Source organism: Eulemur rufifrons, chromosome 24 (assembly GCF_041146395.1).
Source record: "Eulemur rufifrons isolate Redbay chromosome 24, OSU_ERuf_1, whole genome shotgun sequence".
Taxonomy (NCBI): Eukaryota; Metazoa; Chordata; class Mammalia; order Primates; family Lemuridae; genus Eulemur; species Eulemur rufifrons.
The window spans coordinates 4,099,311-4,122,301 of NC_091006.1; the positions used below are offsets into that span (position 1 = coordinate 4,099,311).

Below are 22,991 nucleotides of genomic sequence, written 5' to 3' on the forward strand. Positions count from 1 at the left end.
CTAGGACAGTATAGTTTACATAAATAAGGTGCTCAACACTGTTGTGCTTAAGTTACTGTCTGCATTTTAGACGACTTCCTTTTCTTGAATAGATTCTTAGAAGGAGCATTATTACTGCTCCTAAGAGTGTTTTTGTTTGTGAGATTGTTAATGCACTAAATTGCTCTTCCCCAAAGGGTATCCCAACTTACACTCATACACACCAGTGGCACGTGTGCAATTGTTTCACCGCAGACCTGTTCTCATTTTAAAATGGTAGATAATGTAACAGTGAAATGTGATGTGATTGATTTAATTTGCTTTTCCTTTCTCGGAGAGGTAGACAATTTTTCATGGACTCGCTCCCAGGGATACTGGCCCCGCAAAATGCTCCCAGACCTTGTGCCCAGAGGGGCAGGGCTGGCATTCTGCAGGTTCTGGGAGGTGCTGGGGACAGACGCTGCTCCATTGCCCGCTGAGGACATTGTGCCACAGCCAGACTGCACTGGTCAGTCTGGGCCAAGACAATTCTCCACGTGGGCTCCTTGCCCTCTGACGTACTGTACTGTAGGCACCTTCCCGAAAATCTCTGCGTAAGGGGGCCTGGAAAAGAGGGAATCCTTCCACGCAAGACTTTTCCTTCATGACTGATCCATCATGCCTCGACAGATAATTGGTTTGGTTTTCTTCCCTAGGGCTTGTGTTCTCCGGGACAAAGCCCTCATCACTTCTCATCCTCCCCCACGTGGCTCTTACGGCTCCACCCATCCCAGGACCTGTGGCGGCGAAGTGCTTTCAGGAGCACCCCCTGGACGCCTGGCTAAAAACTCCGGGGGCAAGAGCTGGGAAAGGGAGCCATCCTCACAGTTGGACGTGACCGTCTGTGGTGGCGACAGCTGAGCCTGGCCTGCTTCCGTCCTGGTCTGGCGCTGAGGGCCCGTGCTTAGCGGCCCAGAGCGAGGACAGTCCCCAACCAACCCTGGCTCCCAGGTCTAGGCGCCTTCCCCGCCAGCCAGGTGGGGGCTTTGAGGCCAGTGCGCAGCCACATCGTCCCGGGGAGGGCGGGGGGTCGTGGGGGTCACACAAGGTCCCGAGGACGCATCAGTGCGAGGCACACCGTGTTCTCCAGGGCACGGCAGCGGGCGCAGCGCCGTCCGTGCGAGGCTGAGCACGCCTGGTCGGCCCAGAAACTCAGGCGGCGCTGGGAAGTCCGAAGGGGGAGGATGTGGGAAACGTCTGTCTGCGGCTCAGACTCCTCTGGCCTGGCCTGGGGCAGCCGCCTCGCGCTCTCCCCGCTGGCATCCGGGATCTTTCCGGAGGCCCGACGGCTCGGGCGCGTAGCGGGCCCCGGGCTCTACCCGCGGCGCCACCGCTGCCCGCGGGACCCCCGAGAGCCGGCCCAGCCCGCCCGCCGCAGCGTCCCGGCGCAGCCTCGGCGCCCCTCCAGCTCCGGGCGCTGCGCGGCCCCCGCGGCGCCGCCACTCCCCCCACATTCCACAGGCCGCAGCGCCGTCTCCTTCCTCGCATTCCTGCCCCCGCAAAGGAGTCCCTCCGCCCCCCGCACGGCCGCGGGGAGAGGGGGCGCGGCCCGGCGCCTGCAAGCGCACATTCCTCCGCCGCGCGCGCCACCGAGCGCAGCGCCGCGTCCCCCGGCCCGCGCGTGGCCGGAGGAGCGACCCCGGCCCGGCACCGGCCCCGCCCCGCGCCCAGAGGTCCCGGGGCGGGCTCCGGGCTCCGGGCGGACGATGCGGCGGCGCGGCCGGAGCGGCGGCGGGAAGTGGAGGCGGAGGTGACGCGCCGGGGCCGGCGGGCCGGGCCATGCAGCGCTCCCGGGCGGCTGCGGACGAGGCAGCCCTGCTCCTGGCCGGGCTGGCCCTGCGGGAGCTGGAGGCGGGCGGCGACTCTCCGGGCCGGGGTCGGCGGGGGCTGCGGCCTGGGCCCGGCGACGAGGCGGCGCCGGCGCTGGGCCGCAGAGGGAAGGGCGGCGGCGCCCCCGAGGCCGGGGCGGACGGACTGAGCCGCGGGGAGCGCGGCCCGCGGCGCGCGGGGGCCCCCGAGCTCGGCGCGCAGCCGGCCAGCAGCCCGCGCGCCAGCCTGGCGGGCTCCGACGGCGGCGGCGGCGGCAGCGCCCGCTCCAGCGGCATCAGCCTGGGCTACGACCAGCGCCACGGCAGCCCGCGCCCCGGCCGCTCGGACCCGCGCCCCGGCCCCGGGCCGCCGTCGGCGGGCAGCGCCCGCTCCAGCGTGTCCAGCCTCGGCTCCCGCGGCTCGGCCGGCGCCTACGCCGACCTGCTTGCGGCCGGCGCCTGCCCCGCGCCCGCTCGCTCCCCGGAGCCCGCCGGGCCCGCGCCCTTCGCTCTGCCCTCGCTGCAGCTCGCCGCGGGCCGGGAGGGCGGCCCGAGCGCGGCCGAGCGGCGGCTGGAGGCGCTCACCCGAGAGCTGGAGCGGGCGCTGGAGGCGCGCACTGCGCGGGACTACTTCGGTGAGCGGGCACGGCCGGGGCTCGGGGCTCGGGGCTCGGGGCTGGGCTGGGGAGGCCGTGTCGCCCGGGGGGCTGCGGGGCCGCGAGTGTGGACCGCGGGGTCTGGGGGTTGTTTCCAACGGCGGCTTCGCCTCTAGGTCCCCCGCCGCGGGACAGGGCGCTGGCAGAGCGAGCTGATGCCGTATTTCTAACTTAGAGAAAAGTCAGGTTAATAGGGAGAAAAAGCCATTTCCCGATAATTCCTTCTTAACTCTTGGCACTTGCCTCTGCTGATCCTACCTGATCCCCTGCTGCTTCGTGATCAGAAGGGACCCCCGCCTTCCCGGTGCCCCGCCCCCAGCGGTGAGGGTGTGGACAGCAACTTTGAGGTGGAGTGAGTGGCTCAGGTACCATCTGACCCCGCCAGACCCGAGGCTTTGGTGATGGGAGTGGCTGGAGGTGGAGAGTGTGTGAGGGAGGGACCCCCCCTCCCCGCCCCCCGGACAGTGGCACTGGGCTGCCATCGCTCTGAGCCGTGCTGTGCACACGGGATGTTTCCTAAAAGAATTGGCTTCTCACGCATTTGCAAAGCCCCTGGTGTCTCACAGGTCGCGGCTCCCCGCTCCCCCATCCCTAGACAGTTCTTAGTGTGAGGCTCTGAGCAGGGGCAGGAGTACTGTGGGGCCTGGGGACAGAGCGCCCCTCCCTCCCTTCCTGGTAAGCACCTGGCTTTGGAGGGGGGTGTCTGGCTTTCCTGCCTGGGACTGAGGCTGCCCAGGTATTCAATCCAGCTAGCAGCTCAGGACTGCCCTGCACTGGCTCTTGAGGGATGAGGAGGCTGTATGTGCCGGGCCAGATGGGGTATTCCAGGCAGAGGGGACAATGTCAGCAGCAGGCAAGTAAGGATGCAAGCTTGATCCGCTTGCCCCCAAGGGTTGCAGCCAGCAGGGGTCAGGGGGTCAAGGGCCTTTGACATGGGGAACACCTCCTGTCTTGGAGGTCAGGGTGAGAATTTGTGGTTTGGCAGGTCTTGTGGCTGCAGTCAGATGGCCTGGGCTCACGGAGAGGAGGTAGGGACTGTTTTGTCTAGTGCCAGGCAGGTGCCAGCAGCAGAAGCTGGGGCTGTCTTCTGGAGAGAATGCTTTCTGGTGGTGTCTTCAGGGGACACTGCCCATTTTCTGTCCCCTGCTCAACTGCAGAGCCTGAGTGAGGTGGGGTATGTTCTGTCGGCCTTCCTGGACACTCCTAAATCTTTATGTGACACTGGGGTGGCCGTAGTCCCAGGCAGGTAATGTGCTGATGGTACAAGATAGTAGCGGGTGGTGTGTCCTTTTTCTAAAGAGGAGCTGCTGCTTAGCTCTGGCCCATTCGCCACTCGCCACTCAGGAGTGTGCGGGGCGCGGAGACAGCTCTGTTGTTTGCGAGAGAAGCCAGAAATGGAGATTTATGTAACATTTTCCTGGTTTTTTAAAATACGGTCACCTATTTGCTTGAACTATATGGTTCTGATAATTAACTTTTTTGAGCTTCAAAGTAGCAATTTTATATAGTTCAACCTGAGTAATAAAAGTTTTAAAAGAAGCCTGCAGGTAGCCTGAGCTCACGTGATCTCCGATGAACCTTATCCTCAGAGTGTGTTTTTTCTCTCTGTGCCATCTGTCATCCCTTCCTCTCCTTGGCCCTGGCACCAGCTGACCTCTTGTCCCTCTCTGCCATTCATTGATGTCTTTGGAACTTTCCGCTTTCTCCTCCCCAGTTTCCGCTGCCATTGGCCAGCCAGCAGCCTCAGGCTTCCACAGCCTCTTTAACTGTGGTGGCCTCCCTGCCTTCTCTTCAGCCACCCACTGCCAGGGCCACACCCTATCTTTGCTTCACTTCGGCAGTCTTTGGTTGTGACTGTCGCCTGCTTCTCACCGGTTCCTGTGGCCCCTGTGATGGCAGGCCGCCCGGGTCAGTGCTGCGGCCCCGCCCTGCTGCTGCTGTGCCGGGCTGGGAGGGACCGTGGCAGGTGTACCGTCTTCAGCCTCGGTGGTCTTCTTGGCACCACCGGGCCCCCTAAGCCTTGGTCAGGTCTCTCTGTCATTCCCTCAGCCACCTTCCTCTCCCTTCGACCCCTGGCTTTGCTTTCTGCTTCGCTCAGAACGCTGAGGTCGGCGGTTGCAGTCTGTGTCCATCAAGTCCATGCCCAGCCTCACTCTGCCGCCATCTAAGAGGATAAGGGTCCTTCCGTCTCCCACCGGCACCTCTTCCACCGTCAGCTTTCCCCTTCCCATGGCCCTTTCCTCTGGTTGTAGATATGTGCAGGAAGGGTCTTTCAGGAAACAAAGAACAAGGCAAAGAAAACACTCTCAAACCTGCACCACCGCGGCGTCTCCTCAGCCCTTTCGTTGCATCCCAGTGTCTTGCTGAGGTCGCCTGTGCTTGTTCATCTTCCGATGTCCCCTCAGCCATCTGCTCTGCCTCCTCTCGCTTGACTGACCCTGCTCTTGCACAGGACACTGGTGACGCCCCAGCCCCCGTCGCTGTTCTCCAGGCCTCGTATGTCCGGATCTCACTGCTGAATCTAGCGGTGTGAAGTGTGCTCTCCTCAAAGCGTTCTGTTCCCTTGATTTCTGGGCCACCTCGCTCTCCTCATTTTCCTTCAGTATATTTTTGGTAAAGGGATGCACATACATATTTAGAGAAAAACCAAACAAAACCAAAAAACCGGTGATACAAGGTAATAGCGTCCCCTCCTGCTCCCCTCCTGTCCTGTTTCCCAGAGGCAGCTGAGTTTTATTTTTTCATTGTGTAGTCTAGTAACTTAATTGGGGAAATGACAAGGTCGGATTTTCAAAGCTGAGAGACAAGAGTGAAGATGGGAGGGTAGATCACCTTCGCTTTAGAAAGACAAGAGCGGGCAGGTGGCTCACCTGCCTGCAATCCTAGCACTCTGGGAGGCTGAGGCAGGAGGATTGCTTGAAGTTAAGAGTTCAAGACCAGCCCGCCCAAGCAACAGTGAGACCCCCGTCTCTACTAAAACATAGAAAAAATTAGCTGGGCGTGGAGGGGCAAGCTTTTAGTCCCAGCTACTCACTTGTAGTTCCAGCTACTCAGGAGGCTGAAGGAGGAGGATCGCTTGAGCCCAGGAGTTTCAGGCTGCAGTGAGCTATGAGGACACCACTGCACTCCAGTCAGGGCAACAGAGCGAGACTCTGTCTCAGAAAAAATAAAATAAAATAAAACAGAAAGAAAGAAAAGTCTGGCTGCAAATTCGGGGATGGATTATTGGGGCAACAGCCATTTGCACAAGAATCCACATTCTGTGTCAGGCCAGTGGGAGTGAGGGAAAGGAATAGTCAAGATCAGGGAACAGAGTCAGAGTTGGAGGGGATGGTAGACCTGTATGTTCCCCGAAACCTGGGTGCACAAAAAGTGCCATTTCCTGAGGGTGTCTGGGGGCAATCAGGGGAGTGTGGGCTGGAGTCCCAGCAGGGGTGAGAGGTCAGGAGGGGATGGGACCGCCCAGGGAGCCACGTGTGGAGACCTGCAGGTATGGTTTGTTTAGCCTCCACATTTTCCAAAACATTTCAGCATGGAAGGATTTCGTATGCAGATCTAGATTTCTAGCATTTCTTTTTCTTCTTTTTTTTTAGAGAAGAGGTCTAGCTCTGTCACCCAGGCTGGAGTGCAGTGGGGCGATCATAGCTCACTGCAGCCTCAAACTCCTGGGCTCAGATGATCCTCCCACCTTAGCCTCCTGAGTAGCTGGGACTACAGGTGCACACCACCACCATGCTGGACTCATTTTTTATTTTTTGTAGAGATGCTCTTGGCCTTCTAGCTTTTCTTTAAAAATGAGAATCTCAGGGAATGCTGCTGGGCCCATGTTCCCACCCCCGTGGCTGTCAGCAGAGCCGAGCTGTGGCTACAGCCTCTGGTAGCTGAGTCCCTCTTTCCTTTACCTGGGTCCCCTCCAGGCCGAATTTACAGTCCTGCCTGGTTTCGAGGACATCTGAACTGGCCTTCCCTCCCCGCAGGGAGAGTGAAGCCTGGGAGGCCTCTGACAGAGCTGTCCCCCAGGCAGCTAGGGAGGGAGCAGAAGCTCTAGAAAGCTGGGTGCTGCCTGTATCCTAGAAACCACAGGGGCAGGGACGGGCCACCTGCCGAATGACCAGAATGGAAAGTCCACAGCTGCGGACAGTTAGGAGATGACCAAGTGTGGACCAAGCTCTCTTTCTCAACTGAGGGAAGCAGGGAAATGGGGCGGCTGGTGCAGCAGGGAGGGGATTTTCGTGGCAGGAGAGGAGGTTACATAAGGAGAAAGAGCTGGTAGGAAGCAAGAGGGAGGGGGGAGGGAAGCCCGTGCTGGAGCAGCCAGAAGATTTAGGGTCCAGAGGGCAGGTGGAGCCCGTCTTCCTGCCCTGTGAGGCATGAGCGACCCCGGGCAAGTGTGAAGGGGACGTGTGACGTCTGGACTGGCTGCCTGCTGTCTGGGCCTCCAGAGGGGCTGGCCGGGGAGTGTCCTCTGGCCAGGAGGAGAGGAAGGGTCACTCCTCTCCTTCCCACTGTCTTCCCTCCTGCCGGGCACCCCTGCCGTGCTGCCGGAGGTGGTCCCAGATCCACCAACTGTCCCTCCCTTATTTCCTTTAGGGCTTTGCTCAAATATCACCTTGTCAGCGGGGCCTTCCCTGAACACCGTATTCAATCACACATCAGATACATTTTTAATCAGCCTCATTTCTCTCCTTAGCACTTGTTTCCACCTGGCATGTCATTTAGCTGCTTGTCTGCCTCCCTGCACTGCAGCGCAGGCTCCTGGAGGGCGGGACGTGGGGACCTGCCCACTGTGCAGCCCCCGGCCTGCGGCGCGAGGCAGCCCTCAGCATGGTGTGCAGGTGACCAAGAGAAGTAGTGAACCTCGGGGTGCAGATGAGGAAAGAGTGGCTGGGGCGGGTAGGTGACTGCCCTGGCGTGTGTCCTGGGGTGTGCCCGGATGGTCCTCATGCTTTGCATATGGGTCAGAAAATGTGTATTTTTATTTTTATTATATTTTTTAAAATAATATGTTTTTATTTTGAATAATACGATTTAGTTCATAGACAGTAGAAAGGATTTTGCCTCATCCCAAGCGTAGGTCTTGGGTGAAGGAGCTTAGGATGACTTTCTAGTGAAAGTCATGCACTGTGTTTGGGAAGAAAAACAAAAAAGAACTGTCTAGGTATAAATACATCATAGCAACAGCGACTCTGTCCCAGCCACTCTGCTGAGCTCTTTGAATCCCCACACAGCCGCAGTAACAACCCCTAAGTGGTGGGTACCTGGCGCTGGCCTAGGAAGTGAACTTGCCCAGGGCCGGGCAGGTGGGCGGCGTCAGACGGGAGCTGGAAGCACGTCCGTCCGTCTGACTGCATGGTCCGGGCCGCTGATCGCCGCTCCCCCCGGCTCTGCACTTGCAGGCATCTGCATCAAGTGTGGGCTTGGCATCTACGGAGCGAGGCAGGCCTGCCAGGCGATGGGGAGCCTGTATCACACCGACTGCTTCACCTGCGACTCCTGCGGTAGGTAACCTCTTCCCTGGGTGACTCTGTGAAGGGGACCTGTGATGTCTTCCTCGTCCCCCTGGCATCCAAGTCCCAGGCATGTGGACCACCCGGCCGTGGCCCAGGCTGGGGTGTGGAGGACACTGGTCACAGTCTTCCCATGCACATGGACTGTGGCTTCTTTCTCTCTGGGCTTGGCCTGTTTGAGAGGCCCAGGCCCGTGGCAAGATCTGGGGCCGAGGAGGAAGGCTTGGAGCCATGGAGAAGCCTTTTGGTGGCTGTAGGGAAAGGCTGTAGGGCGCTGATGTCACCCAGCTACCTGGGAATGGGGCGGGAAGCCCACGAGGGGCCTTCTGCCTGTCTGGACAGAGAGCTAATATTTCTTTTTGCTGCATTCTATGTTTTACACACAACATAAACTATTAATGTTATAGACCTGGGCTCAGTGGCTCACACCTGTAATCCCAGCGACTTGAGAGGCTGAGGGGGGAGGATTGCTTGAGGCCAGGAGTTCAAGACCAGCCTGGGCAACACAGCGAGACCTCATCTCTAAAGAAAATAAGAAAAATTAGCTGAACATGGTGGCAGGCACCTGTAGTTCAGCTATTCAGGAGGCTGAGGGGGGAGGACCCCTTGAGCCCTGGAGTTGGAGGCTACAGTGAGCTATGATCACACCATTGCACTCCAGCCTGGGTAATAGAGCGAGACCCCATCTCTTAAAAAAAAAAAAATTAAAAAAATTTTAATTTAACCTAGGCAGAGTTATACAATAAACAGTGACTAAAATCCATCCACCATAATAAATTTTCATTTTTTATTTTCTTCTGGCCCTTGCCCCTAAGCAGACATCTGTTGTTTATTTGCACATTTTAATATTTTATTTTATTAAAGTATAACACATGCACAGTGTCAAGTCAAATAACCCCAAGAAGCTATTTTTGCAATGATAAAAAACCACCGATCTTTCCTGGTTTCGTTCCCCAGAGGCAGCCACTGAGTTACTTAGCGATTTCGTCCGGCAGACAGCCCCGTATCTCCGATACACACGTACTGCTGTTTCTCGATGGATCGGTTTTAGCCAGGACCCACTTAGTGTTGCTGTGATAATGAGGAATAGGTTCTTATACCCATTTGCTTCTCTGTTTTCCCATATTCTCGGCGCGGTAGTATCACAAGTTTTGGTTAAGTCAGTAAACCGAGTTCATGTTACTGTGATGTAAATCATGTTCACTGCAGAGCCCAGACTCGCACTGTGATTACGTTCCCCCTTTTCTACGCTCTGTTACTTTTCCTGGAGTTTGTTTTTTTTTTTTTTTTCTTAAAATTTTTTTGTTTTTGGCCGGGCGCGGTGGCTCACGCCTGTAATCCTAGCACTCTGGGAGGCCGAGGCGGGTGGATTGCTCAAGGTCAGGAGTTTGAGACCAGCCTGAGCGAGACCCCGTCTCTACTAAAAATAGAACGACATTATATGGACAACTAAAAATCTATATAGAAAAAATTAGCCGGGCATAGTGGCGCATGCCTGTAGTCCCAGCTACTCGGGAGGCTGAGGCAGTAGGATCGCTTAAGCCCAGGAGTTTGAGGTTGCTGTGAGCTAGGCTGACGCCACGGCACTCACTCTAGCCTGGGCAACAAAGTGAGACTCTGTCTCAACAAAAAAAAAAAAAAAAAATTTTTTGTTTTGATTTGCCATACTTTACCATATCTGCAGGTTTTTCCCCCTCAAATGTTCCTCCATATCAGGCATTCTGCTTAGTTCCCAGGGGCAGCCTGGCCCCTGGTCAGTCTAAGCCAGCTGCCCTCTGGGCCCCTGTGAGCGCTCATTCTGTGTCTTCCCGCACGTGCTCTCCGGACCGCGGCCACTGCTTCCTGGAAACTTTCATCTGCAGGAAACAGGGAAACCGCCGAGGAGGCTTCAACTCTAAGAATGTTTCTTGGCTCAATCAACTGGGAGCCGGAGATAGGGCTGGCTTCCTGCTGGGATTGATCTAGGGTGTCAGGCCCTGTGAGTAGCGTGGCTGGGTCTCCCTTTGGTTTGGGTTTATCCCTAGGGCAGCTCCTCTCGTAGTGCTGAAATGCTCGAGGCAGTTGAAGACTTCACTTGGCGTTCCATCGGTCTGGAGAAGGAGAGCGGCCTCTCTTCTGGGCTCTCTCTTGGAGTAAGGAGACTTCTTTTCCAGAAAGCACCGGGCACATCTCCTTGTATTTCATTGGCCAGATCATCTCAGCCATCCGTTCCTGACCGAGTCCGTGTGGCTAGGGCTTGTGCTGCCATTTGATTGACTGGCTTGCCTGAGTCGCTGAACCTTCACTGTGGTGAGGGAAGAGGAATTCAGGGCCACCCGGGGATATGGAAGTGAGTTGAGGTGTCCCTGAGGCACGGCAGGCTGTGCGAGGGGCGGCTGGATCCTGAACACAACTTGGAGAAGACGGGAATCAATGCTGTGAAGTACCCACAAGTGTCTCCAACTATGACTTCCTCATTGTGCTGTAGCTAAGAAAGGGCCCGTGGGAGGTAAACTGTCTGAATTCTGGTGTGTTTAAAGTGTCTTTATTCTGTACTAGCACTTAATTGATACTTGGTTGGGATAGATTTCCGAGTTGGAAATAATTTTCACTTACCATTTTGAAGTCACAGTTTTTATCTCCCAGCAGCCAGTGAAGCTGCTAAATTCCTTTTTTTGGAGACGAGATCTCACCCAGGCTAGAGTACAGTGGCTTGATCATAGCTCACTGCTGCAGCCTCAAACTCCTGGGCTCAAGCGATCCTCCTGCCTCAGCCTCCCGAGTAGCTGGGACTACAGGTGTGTGCCACCATGCCCGGCTAATTTTTCTGTTTTTAGTAGAGATGGGGTCTCTCTCTTGCTCAGGCTGGTCTGGAACTCCTGAGCTCAAGCGATCCTCCCACCTTGGCCTCCCAGAGTGCTAGGATTACGGGCTTGAGTCGTTACTCGTTTTGATGCACAAATTATCCCAAATTTGACCAGATAAAGTTCCTTCAAGTTGGCTCTTAATGCCCTTTCGATGTGTCCCCATCCTTCTTTGAGCACTTTTTACTCTGGCACAAGATGTTCAGTCTGTCTTTGCTTTTGTTTTAAACTGAGAACAATTTATATACAGTAGAGTATACAGATCTTAAGTATATGGTTAAAAGATTTTGGACAAATGTATACATTTATCTATAATAACTCACACCCCTAACAAAGACATAGCAAATTTTAAACACCCTAGAAACTTCATTTTTAAGCACCCTTTTTCATATATGTCTCCCATCATACCTGTCCAGCTAGTATTCTGATTTTTAGCACTAAAGATTAGTTTTGTCTGTTGCAGAAATTCTTATAAATGCATTAATATAGTATGTACTGTTTTGTGGCTGATTTTTTGCTGAGCATGTCTTTTTTGTTGTTGCATGTCTCCTTTTTATTGCTGAAAGGGAATATACCACAATTTGTTTATCCATTTAACTGTTGATAGATACTAGATTGTGCTGTGAACATTCTGTGGAGTTCATTTTGTGGACATGTGTTTCCATTTCTCTTTAGTAAATTCCAAAGAGTGGAATTTCTGGGTCATAGGGCAAAGTGTATGTTTAACTTTATAAGAAACTGCTGAACTATTTCCAGAGGGGTTGGACCATTTTATACTCCCACTAGACATGGAAGAGAGTTGGGTTTTTCTGCATATTTGCCAACAGTTGGTAATTTTAGTCTTTTTAATTTTAGCCATTCTAATGGGTGTGAAGTGGCATCTTATTGTGGTTTTCACTTGCATTTCAAGGTTAAGCATCTTTTTGTTTGTTTCTTGGCCATTGATATATCTTCTGTGAAGTCTGAGGCTTTTGCCTGCTGTTTTGTTATTGGGAGTTATTTGTCTTTTAATTATTGAATTGTAGGAGTTTACATATATATGCATTTTGAGCACGAATTCTTTGTCAGATGTATGTTTTGTGAAATTTTCTCCAAGTGTGATTTTTAAAAATATTTTTACTGAGTTTTGATGAGAAATTTTAAATTTTGATGAGTTTAATTTGTCAGTTTTTTTGTTTTATTGCTATTAGTTTCTGTGACTTAAAAAATCTTTGTCCTCTTTTATTTAGTTAAGGGACTAGTCTCATGTTTTCTTCTAGAAGCTTTAGCTTTCTAATGTTTATATTAAGCTTGATAACTCATTTCATCTTAATTTTTGTGTATGGTAATAAGGTAAGGAGTGAATTGAGTTTTTATTTCTTGCTTTGTCACCCTGGCTGGACTGTCACCCTGGCACGATAATAGCTCACTGTAGCCTCAAACTCCTGGGCTTAAGCAATCCTCCTGCCTCAGCCTCCTGAGTAGCTGGTAATACAGCATGGGCCACCATGCCTGGCTAATTTTTTTTATTTTTTATTTTTTTGTAGAGACAGTGTCTCCCTCTGTTGCTCAGGCTAGAGTGAGTGCTGTGGCGTCAGCCTAGCTCACAGCAACCTCAAACTCCTGGGTTTAAGCAATCCTGCTTCAGCCTCCCGAAGAGCTGGAACTACAGGCATGTGCCACCATGCCCGGATAATTTTTTCTATATATATTTTTAGTTGGCCAGATAATTTCTTTCTATTTTTAGTAGAGACGGGGTCTCGCTCTTGCTCAGGCTGGTCTCAAACTCCTGACCTCGAGCGATCCACCCGCCTGAGCCTCCCAGAGTGCTAGCATTACAGGCATGAGCTACTGCGCCCGACCTATTTTATTTATTTTTTTTTCATAAGGATATCCAGTTCTGGCATCATGTGCTGAAAAGACTTTGCTTTCGTCTTTATATGTTTGTTAAAATATTTATGGGTTTATTTTTGAAGTTTATTCTGTTCCATTGATATTCTTGTTTCTCCTTACCCCAGTATTATGCTGTCTTGATGATTATAAGTCTGCAGAATAGGTAGTGTAAGTCTTCCAGCTTTGTTGATCTTTTTCAAGATTATTCTGGAAGGGCCAGGCATGGTGGCTCACACCTGTAATCTCAGTGCTTTGGGAGGCCGAAGTGGGATGACTGCTTGAGGGCAGGAGTTCAAGACCAGCCCGGGCAACCTACTGAGACCCCCCCTCCCCCAAAAAAACAAAAGAAAAGAAAAGAAATCGCCCATGTGGTGGAATGCACCTGTAAATCCCGGCTACTCGGGAGGCTGAAGCAGGAGGATCGCTTGAGCCCAGGAGTTCCATGCTGCAGTGAGCTATGATTGTGCCACTTGTACTCCAGCCTGAACGACAGTGAGATCCTGTCTCTAAATTAAAAAAAAAAAAAAGATTATTTTCTTATTTTGGCTATTCTCGGCCCATTGAGTTTTAAAATAACTTTAAGAATTGGCAGTTTCTACAAAAAGAAAACATGCTGAGGTCGTGATTCGTGGCTTTGGGGGAGCATTAATGTCATAACATTTGAAGCCATGAACACAGTTGTCAAGAACTGTGAAGGGTCTGAGGTTTTACCCTATTCGTCACCTGGCAAGTCTGCCTGCCACAGTGTCATGGCTGCTGGCAGAAGACATGAGTCCTGGGTCAGAGACTCACAGCACCGCGAGCAGCGTGAGCTTCATGTTCACGTCAGTTCTGCTTGCCCCCGAGTTCCACAGGGACAACACGCAGTGGCAGAGGCGGATGTTGCACTTGCAGTGGGTGTGTGTCAGGGCAGAGAAACCCCGAACTTGGGGAGCCCCAGCATTTCAGAATGGGCTGCCAGCAAAGCCACCTGAGCCTTGTCCTGGTGGAACACGTTGTCTTTATCATACTGGATAGCGAACAAACCTGCCCTCTGGTCCAAAGAGAGATGCTACCTCTTCTTCTAAAGAGTTTGCTCTACAAATATTCTTGAAAAGATAATCCAGAATAGCAGCTGTCAGTCTTCTGTAAGATGTGCAGAAATGCAAGAGACCCAGTGGAAAATTGTCTTCCAGCAATGGCGTATCTTTCTATTTATGTAGGCCTTTTTAAATTTCTCTCAGCAAGGTTTGGTTTTGCACTGTAAGGTCATACACATCTTTTCATTAAATTTATTAGCATTTCATTTTTGATGCCATTATAATTGCATTTAAAAAAATTGCGAGTTCGTTTTCCAATTGTTTGTTGCTGGAATTTAAAAATACATTTGGTTTTCGCATGCTGACCTGTCTTAACAGTTTTGCTCAACTGACTTACTGTGTTTTCTTTTGTAGATCAATTATGATTTTCTACATAACACAATCATGTCATCTGTGATTGATTTTACCTCTTGTTTTCCAGTCTTTTTTTTTCTTTTTTTCTTTTTATTTAACTGCACTGCTTAGAACCTCTAGTACAATGTTGAACCTTAAGGGGAGAAGCATGTAATATTTCACCATCATGTCTGATGTTAGTGGTGGGTTTTTCATAGACACGATTCACTGGTTAAGGAAGTTCCCTCCTGTCCCTGGGTAAGTCTCAGCTTTCTCCTGACTCTGGTGGGAATGCCTCCGGCCATTTGCTGCTAGGTCTGCTGCTGTTGTTTTGACTGGGAGGTCTTTCTATTTTTTTTTTTTAAATTAGAGACAGGGTGTCACTCTGTCACAGGCTGGAGTGCAGTGGCATGATCATAGCACACTGTAACCTCCAACTCCTGGGCTCCGGTGATGCTCCCACCTCAGCCTCCCGAAGCACTGGGATCACAGGAATGAGCCACCAGGCCCGGCCGCAGGGATGCCTGTTCCCTGCTGGGGTACCGCAGCTGGTGAGAGCCGTAGTTTTGAAAAAGTTCATGGATTAAGAAGATTCATTCTGAAAAATCTGCTCTGAGTTCAACTGATCTTAAAGTGAATGCGTTTATTAATTGAAATACCGATTTACATTTCAAAAATATTTCTTCATATATTTGCTTTGACAACCTTTTACAGTAGTTCTGTTGACAGTGTTCTGTTTAATGTTCCTGGAATGTTTATTATTATAACAATAATAACATTAAAAAGAAATTCAAAGATGCATCCATAATCCAACTTCTTATCTCTGGGGGGCCGGCGCTGAGAGATGGAAGCAGGGCTCGTCCCTGGTGTCCAGTATTCCGGGAACCCCTTCTCAGCCCTCGTCCCTGCAGGGAGACGGCTCCGTGGGAAGGCGTTCTACAACGTGGGCGAGAAAGTGTACTGCCAGGAGGACTTCCTGGTGAGCCTAAGCCGTGCCCTTGGTGGTGCCATGGGAGGGAGCAAGGTGGGGACCCTCCTTCTGACTCATGGGGACCCGAGGCCAGGAGGCAGGTGCTGGCTGGACGGCGAATGTCCCCTTGTCACATAACATCCTGGATCGTGTGTCTCCTTTCAGTACTCCGGGTTCCAGCAGACGGCTGACAAGTGTAGCGTGTGTGGACACCTCATCATGGAGATGGTGAGAACCTCGCCCAGCCTCCGGGAGCCCCTCTGACGTGGGCAGAGTCTGAGGACCCCACCCTCTCTCCCGTTCCAGACCTGCTGGGGGTTCAGAGCCAGAGCCTCTTCCGGGGCGGTGCTGAGCCTCCCCGCGCTGACCCCTCAGTGCCTCCCACCCCCAGATCCTGCAGGCGCTTGGCAAGTCCTACCACCCGGGCTGCTTCCGGTGCTCCGTGTGCAATGAGTGCCTGGACGGGGTGCCCTTCACTGTGGACGTGGAGAACAACATCTACTGTGTCAGAGACTATCACACGTGAGTTGCCCGTGCTGTGGAGCAGGTGTGACTCACGCTGTCCCCTCTGCCTCCCTTGGAAGCATTTTTCCGGCCTGTCCATGCCCTCTGTTCTCGGCCTTTTCTGGCCTCCTCATGCACACTCTGTACACACTCAGTGGCTCAGGCAGGGCGCGGGTCTCAGCCTGAGCCCCCTCTCCGGGGTGATTCAGCTGTCAGCCATCTCCTGCCTCTTCTCTCCCTGCCTTTGCCGCGTTCTCCTCTCCTCTCGGGACTGCACTGCCGCCATCCCTCTCTCTCCTCTCCTCCATCCCGTGCCAGGCCGGGCCTCTTCTGGCTGGGGTAGGGGCTTGGGATCTTTGCAGACCCTTTCTCCTGCCTGTCTGGCACCCATGTAGGCAGCCGGTCTGTCCCCCCTGCTGTGGCTCCAGGCTCAGAGTTCTGGTCCTGTGCTGCTGCCTCATGGGGGAGCGGTGCCAAGCACACGTCCCTGGTACTCAAGGTGGGGCCAGACCTGGACATTAGGGGCAGGGGACTTGTAGCAAGCATGAGGGAGATGACAGAACAGAACCTGAAGCCATCCCGGAGGAGATGACAGGGTAGAAGTGGAGCCGGAGAAGAGGCCTGTACCAGGAAGCCAGGGCAGAAGCTGTCCCAGCTTCCTCCACCCAAAGTGTCCACATGAAGGGAGAAGGCCTGATGCCTGGGCCATGTCATGGGGCTACTGTGGGTGGACCTGTCCTTGTGCCCTTTGGCCTGTGATCACTCAACCGGTCACTTCTGGTTTCCTTTATTCCTCCAGGGTTTTTGCACCAAAATGTGCCTCCTGTGCCCGTCCTATCCTCCCTGCACAGGTAGGAACCGCTCACCTGGAGATGATCAGGTGCCTGGCCCAGCCGGGCTCTTCCCAGCCCTGCCCGGGTCTGCCCCAGGTCTTGGGCCACAGTGGGAGGGGTGAGAGGTGCTCCTGCCCCACACCTTTCAGGGCCGAGGGATGTGCGCTGCGCCCATGCATGCAGGGTGCAGTTGTCCCCTGGCATGGGGTACAGGGAAGTGGTGGCCTCTGCTGCTTGGCTGCCCCACTGCCAGCTTCTGTCCATTCTCCATTGATGTAAGGGCTGCCCACCCCTCTCCCCCCCGTCTGTTCAGCTCTGCGGGCTGAGGATGGATGGGCCAGGGGAGCAGATGAGACAGGGATGTGGCCTGTGTGGGAGCCACCCTTAGGTGGCGCAGCTGTCTCAGGTCTTCCCACAGGTGCCGGTTCTGTCCCTGGGTGTGCCTGGGGAAGCAGAACTGGCAGTGGTCTTTCCTCACTCCGAAGAAGTGAAAATCACACTCATTTACACCCAAGTGACACGTGGACACATGTGCATGCTGTCGGCTGCAGCCATGGATGACGCCTGAGGCGCATTCATATCCATTTGTGTGCATCTCCAGGTGCCCGCTCTGGCCCTGTGGAAGCACCATGCCCATGCTCCCCGGGTGTGAACACTCGCTGTGACAAGAGCACATTGTGTAGGTGTGTGCTCTCACGAACAGTTCGCCTCAAGTCCCAGCGTGCTTATCATGTGTGAACCCCGTCTCTTCCTCCAGGGCTGCGAGACGACCATCCGTGTCGTGTCCATGGACAGAGACTACCACGTGGAATGTTACCACTGTGAGGTGAGCCTGGGCTTTCCTGGGACAGTCCCCCTCCCACACAGGTCTCCTCTGCCGGTGTTCTGTGGGCCGGCCTCCTCTTTGATGCCTTCTACCCCTTTCTACCTGTCCTCTCCCAGGGAGCTCTCTCCCTTCCCCTAAGGCCATTTCTCATTCATGTAGACATTCACTATTTATGGTATGTGGGGCTGGTGACAGAGATTAGATAGTCCCTACTGTCACGGGAGAGACGTACTAGTCAGTAGCCACACAAGGTAATGAGTGCTGTCAAGGGGGACTTGGCAGGAGCTGGGACAAAAGGCCCCGTGAACTAAGGAGTGTGGACTTACCCTGAGGGCAGTGGAGAATGGCCAAAGAGTGATGACAAGATTGCATTTGGATTTTGGAAAAGGCACTGCCTTGCGGAGAATGAATTGGAGGAAGAAGGAGTGGGGGCAGGGTGTCCCCAGGAGGCTGGCGGAGTCAGGGATGGGGTCCTGGCTTCAGAAAAGGGACTGGCAGGCAGTGGAAGGGCCTGGGCTTGGTGAGTGGCTGCAGGCAGAAGTTTGCCCATGAGGACCCCAGCAGGGAGTGAGGGCAGGAGGAAGAAGGGGGTAAGATGCTCTCGTTTTGCGTAGCTGAAGACATCAGATGGAGACTGTTAAATGTGTGGGAGTTCAGAGACTCTGCTGACCACTGTAGGAATTTGGGAGTCATCGGTGTGTGGCTCTTGCCCCTCTGATACTTTGCCCGATGACGTCTAGTCGCCTTGGCTCTCCCAGATTCTCAACTCAAGGAGACCCCTGGGCTCTCGGGCAACATGGAAAAGCCCTGCGGGTGGTTAGTCAGGGCGATGCAGGGCTCGCCTCCTGTGTTTCCCTCCTGTCGGATTATTGATCTGTGCTGCCTGTCGTTTTGGGTCTCAGAGTCACTATTTCCTGTATTTAACCTGCTTTCCTCTTTGTCCACGGAGGGAGGGGAAATCCAGTTCCTGCTGCTCTGTCGTGGCGGGAAGCAGGAGTCCCCTCTTGGCCCGCATGTGGCAGCTGAGGCCTTCCCGGGGGAGGTGTGGAGGAAGCTGTGGGGCTCAGGGAAGCCCAGGGAGCACCGAAATTCAAAGGATGTGTGGCGTGGCGGAGGCTGAGAGGGAGTGAACAGAGGCAGAAGGAACACGGAGGGGAACCTGATGGGGAGCAGGGTCCCAGGAAGAGCAGCAGGGGGCGTCAGGGAGAAATCTGCAGTAGGAACCCTGCATTGCGGGATCCATTTGGCAGCAAGGTTGGTACGGGCAGGTGGCCCAGTGGGAGCTCAAATCCTGCTAGGGGAGCCCAGAGAGAGGATGATGAGGAGGTACAATCTACAGAGGGCCCCGGCTACCCCTCCAGTGACAACAGGGCCTCAGCATCCCTCTGCTTGGCTGTCCTGTGGACGGTGGTGTCTGCTAGGGACTGCAGAGCACAGTCCTTAGCGAAAGGTGGACGCGGAGAGTCAAGGAGCAAGTCCAGCTGCTGGCGGGGCAGGGAGGTGCGGTGCTGTTGCCCCCCGGAGGCTGCTGGGTGGGAAGTAGGATCTGCAGGTGCCCGCCCCTCTGCCCTCTCTGGCGGGCAGCGGTTGGTACCAGGGCCCAGGCAGTGGTCTGTGGCAGGACAGGGAGGACCGCTGGGCTGGCAGTGGTTTGGGACCTGAGGCTGTGACTCTATCGTGGCGGCCCAGCCCCTTTACCTGTGCGGGTGGGGCTGCTGTTGGTCTCAGGGGCTTTGAGTGTCAAATGTCAAAGCTGCCAGGATCCTGCAATGGCAGAAATGCAAGATAAGGGACATCAAGCCAAACTCCTCCCCTACGTGGTGTCTCCAATTCTCTTTCCCATTGTCTCTTTGGGCCACCTTCTAGTGACCCCCATTATGGTGGGATCCCGTGAACACTTCTCAGGTGTCACCTTCTAGGCCTCTGAGCAGCTTCCCACATTCCAGCCACTCCCTCCTTTGTTGGTTTTTTTTTTTTTTGTTTTTTGAGAGAGTGAGTCTGGCTAGAGTGCCCTGGCGTCAGCCTAGCTCACAGCAACCTCAAACTCCTGGGCTCAAGTGATCCTCCTGCCTCAGCCTCCTGAGTAGCTGGGACTACAGGTGTGCACCACTATGCCTGGCTAATTTTTTGTTTCTATTTTTAGTTGCCTGGCTAATTTTTTCTATTTTTTTTTTTTTTTTTTTCTTTTTAAGTAGAGACGGGGATCTCGCTCTTGCTCAGGCTGGTCTGGAACTCTTGAGCTCAAGCAATCCTCCCGCCTGGGCCTCCCAAAGTGCTAGGATTATGGGCGTGAGCCACCGTGCGGGGCCCAGCCACTCCCTCCTTGACACACCTGCTCCTCCTCGCCCTGCCTGTCCCTTTCTGGCTCTCCCACCTTCCTTCCTCCTCACATCTCCTTTGCTCAGGTCCTTTTCTTTCCACCTTGTAGCACGGGAGCCTCCAAGTCTCCGATATTTCTCTTCTCTTTTCTAGTTAGCTGTGCTCCCTGCAAGAAGTAGTGTGTTGTGTTGTTTTTAATAAAACCATCACGTTTTTATGGTGATGCCCGCGTTGCCCAGCTCCCTTTCCCAGGCGTACTGTACCTGACGGGTTCTCTGGGCGCGGGAGGCATCTGCAGTTCCTCCCTCGCAGCGCGGCGGGAGAGCCCCGACCCCCATGCTGCACAGAGCCCTGCAGATCTGCCCCCACTCTGACGGGTCCTCACACGCCCGGTCTGCTTACGCTGGGGTGGGGGCTGTGTTCTTCCCTAGGACTGCGGGCTGCAGCTGAGCGGGGAGGACGGACGCCGCTGCTACCCACTGGCGGGCCATCTGCTCTGCCGCCGCTGCCACCTGCGGCGCCTCCGGCCGGGCCCACTGCCCTCGCCCACAGTGCACGTCACCGAGCTCTGAGCAGGAGCCCGACCCCGCCGGGTGGGTGTGGGTGCGGGGGGACGGCCGCAGGGGTGGCCCAGGCCAGTGTCAGGGTGGGCTTCCACCGCGCCCCCACCCTACACTTGGCACCGAGCTGCTGTCCGCAGGGGCCGGACCCCCGCGTTGAAGCTACTTCTATTTATTCACCGTCTGTGCCTCCTCAAGCCGCTTCCTCCGGGCCCTGCTGCCCCCCACCCGCCCAGCACTGGCTTTCCGTTCCCGGACCCCCTTCTCCCCGGCCCACAGCCTCGGGACAGGGCCAGGCCGTGAGTCACGGTGGGAGAGGCTGCTGCATGCCCGGAGATGGCCGGAGGTCCGGGGTGACAGCCAGGAGGACGCTGATTTCCCTGTTCAGACGGGCCTGGGGCCCTCCCGGCGCGCTCCCGGGGCCCTCCAGGCGCGCTCCCGGGGCCCTCCAGGCGCGCTCCCGGGGGCAGGGTGTGGTGAGACGGCAGGTTGGCGGAGGGCAGGGGCGTTTGTGTGTCAGAGTGCCTTGCCCGCTGGTGGGTGGGTACGGTCACAGGAGGGTGCGGAAGGACCTCCCTGCGGAAGGGGGCCTGCAAAGGGGCACTGCCTTTGGCCACTGTGGTCACCGTGGGAGTTGGCCATGGGGACTCTGGAGGGTGTTGCCAAGCTCAGTTCCCGCCCCATCCCCTGGTTCGGGGCTTCTTGCTTGGGGACTGCGCCCGCTCCCCTCCTCAGCCCCGGGCAAAACCCCTGGGCCCCGCAGTCCAGCCATGCAGGGACCCCGAGGGGCGCCCTGCGGCGCAGGGGCACAGCGCCTGCACTGCGCGTGCGCACCGCCCGTCCGGCTCCACGACCAAAGGATATGGTTTGACTTAAATTAAGTTTTTCCCTTGAGGATGCTTTCATTTTATTTAAAACAATGTAGTTTTCTTCTAAGAACTTGGGCCAAGCTTGTCATTTCTTAAGCAAATTACAGCAAACTCACAAGTGTCCAATTTGTATATGATGGAGCTGGTTTTCAGGCAGTAAGAACATTGTAGTTTTAACTATTTTTGTATAAATTCTTCTAAAATCTCACCAAGCGTGTCTGCCTTTCACACTTCAGTGTGGGGTGTCGTGTGTGTCAGGGTCTGAAGAGCGGTCACCTCGGAAAGCAGTTTGGGGGACCATCGGCCTATTTTGTTCTGGGACTGGCGGAGCCTGTTGGATTTGCACTTGCGGCGGCCCCTGGACCTGACAGTGGTTTCAGGGAACACCTGCACTGAGTCCGTTTGTTCCTGTGAGAGGGGCGTCGCCTCCTGTGGCTGCCACCCTTCCCTCCCTTCCCCCACTTCCCCACCATCAGGCGGGAGGTCTGTTTGCCCTGGATACGTCCATCTGGCTGAGCCAGGAGAGAGGAACTAGGTGGGTTGTCCAGGTGGTGCCCAAGGGGATGGGCCAAAGGGGACAGCGGGGGACGTGGCCACCAGTGGCCATCAGTGTGCTGGGGCAGGTGTGTGTCCTGAGGAGGGGACGAGCAGGAGAAGTCAGGGAAGGCTGTTGGGGGAAGTGACCCCAATGAGGCCAGGGAGTAAATTCCAGGAGTGGTGGCTGTTTCTGGCCCTCTCGTTCTTTTGACTTGGGCTGCTTTGCTTTTAAACCAATTATTAATAATTGCAAGGCATTCTTCCGTGTGTCCTCCTCTTTGCTTGCTCGCTGGAGCCTGCCTTGATCACGGTTTCTCCTGGTCAGAGGGCACACCTAGCCCTGTTCTCTTCCTGTGCGTCTGCCATGGAGGTGGCCCCTGCTTGTCCAGCCATGGAGTCCCCATTGCTCCCTGCATCTGCTCCATCTCGGTTACTGTGCTCATCCCACCCAGCTAGCCTGAGTCCCCCCTTCCCACCCACAGAACGGACTTTGTCCAAGGTCAGAGCCAAGGCAGTGCATAACCCTGTAGGACAGGGTCCTCATTTGGGGCCACACTTGCCCTTTCTCTCTCGGGCCCATATTGTCTTCTGTTGGCACTGGTGATGCCACTGTCCCTCCTACCACAGAGCCTTTGCATGTGCGGTTGCCTCTGCTGAAGCCACTCCCTGCCCAGCACTTTCATTCTCCTTCAGATCCTCTGCTCTCAGCGACGCCACGGAGTCAGGCTCCCAGTTACGACACGTCACTCAACGCCCACAAGTTTTGGTCCCTGCTCCCCAAGCTCATTTGTCCGCTGCAGCACCTGCAGGCAATTTGCAGCAGTTACATCGACCTGATGGTTCTGGGGACTGAGGGAGCAGCGTGAGAGCCACACCCCATCCAGGTGGATGGCCCATGACTGTCCAGGCCTGGGTACCAAATCCTCCCGCCCCTACGATATCTCCCCTGATGTGGGCATCTGGTGACACCTGCACCTGTGTCTTTGGCCACTGTTATGCTTTTGTGTGTCTGAGTCGTTTTTCTCTTGCTAACCGCGTCCCCACTAGACGATGAGCTCTACAGGCCACGGTCAGTCTTGGGTGATTCACTCTCGTCTCCACAATTCCTGGTGTATGGGGGGTGCCGCAGCCAGAGCCAGACCTTGCCCTGGCCTTTAGGGTCTTGGTGTAGCTCCCCCCTCCCTGATTGCTTTGTGTGTCCAAGTCCAGCCTGAGTTACCCAACGAAGGAGCCACAGGTGGAACATAAAGGCCGAAGAACGGGGGTTTACGCAAATCCTGCACACACGTGCACATCAAGTGTGGGTGTGTGTGCCCTGTGCAGCACACGTACAAGCACACCTCTCGGTGGGGACCTCCTTGGTTCAGTGCTGAGGCCCAGAGGCACAGACCCTGGAGTGCTGAGTGTGCTGCCCCGTGTGTGTGTGTGCGTGTGTGTGTGTGTGTGTCGGGGGGAAG

General features: G+C 54.9%; 1 protein-coding gene across 1 annotated transcript; it reads left to right on the plus strand.

Annotated features, from left to right (window-relative positions):
- Positions 1–1,797: 1,797 nt before the first annotated feature.
- Positions 1,798–21,153, plus strand: WTIP (WT1 interacting protein). Its single transcript, XM_069457468.1, has 8 exons — positions 1,798–2,461; positions 7,879–7,980; positions 15,028–15,095; positions 15,252–15,314; positions 15,478–15,608; positions 16,390–16,441; positions 17,181–17,249; positions 20,000–21,153. Exons 1-8 carry the CDS (start codon positions 1,798–1,800, stop codon positions 20,138–20,140), a joined length of 1,290 nt encoding a protein of 429 aa, XP_069313569.1. The 3' UTR covers positions 20,141–21,153.
- The last annotated feature ends 1,838 nt before the right edge of the window (positions 21,154–22,991 follow it).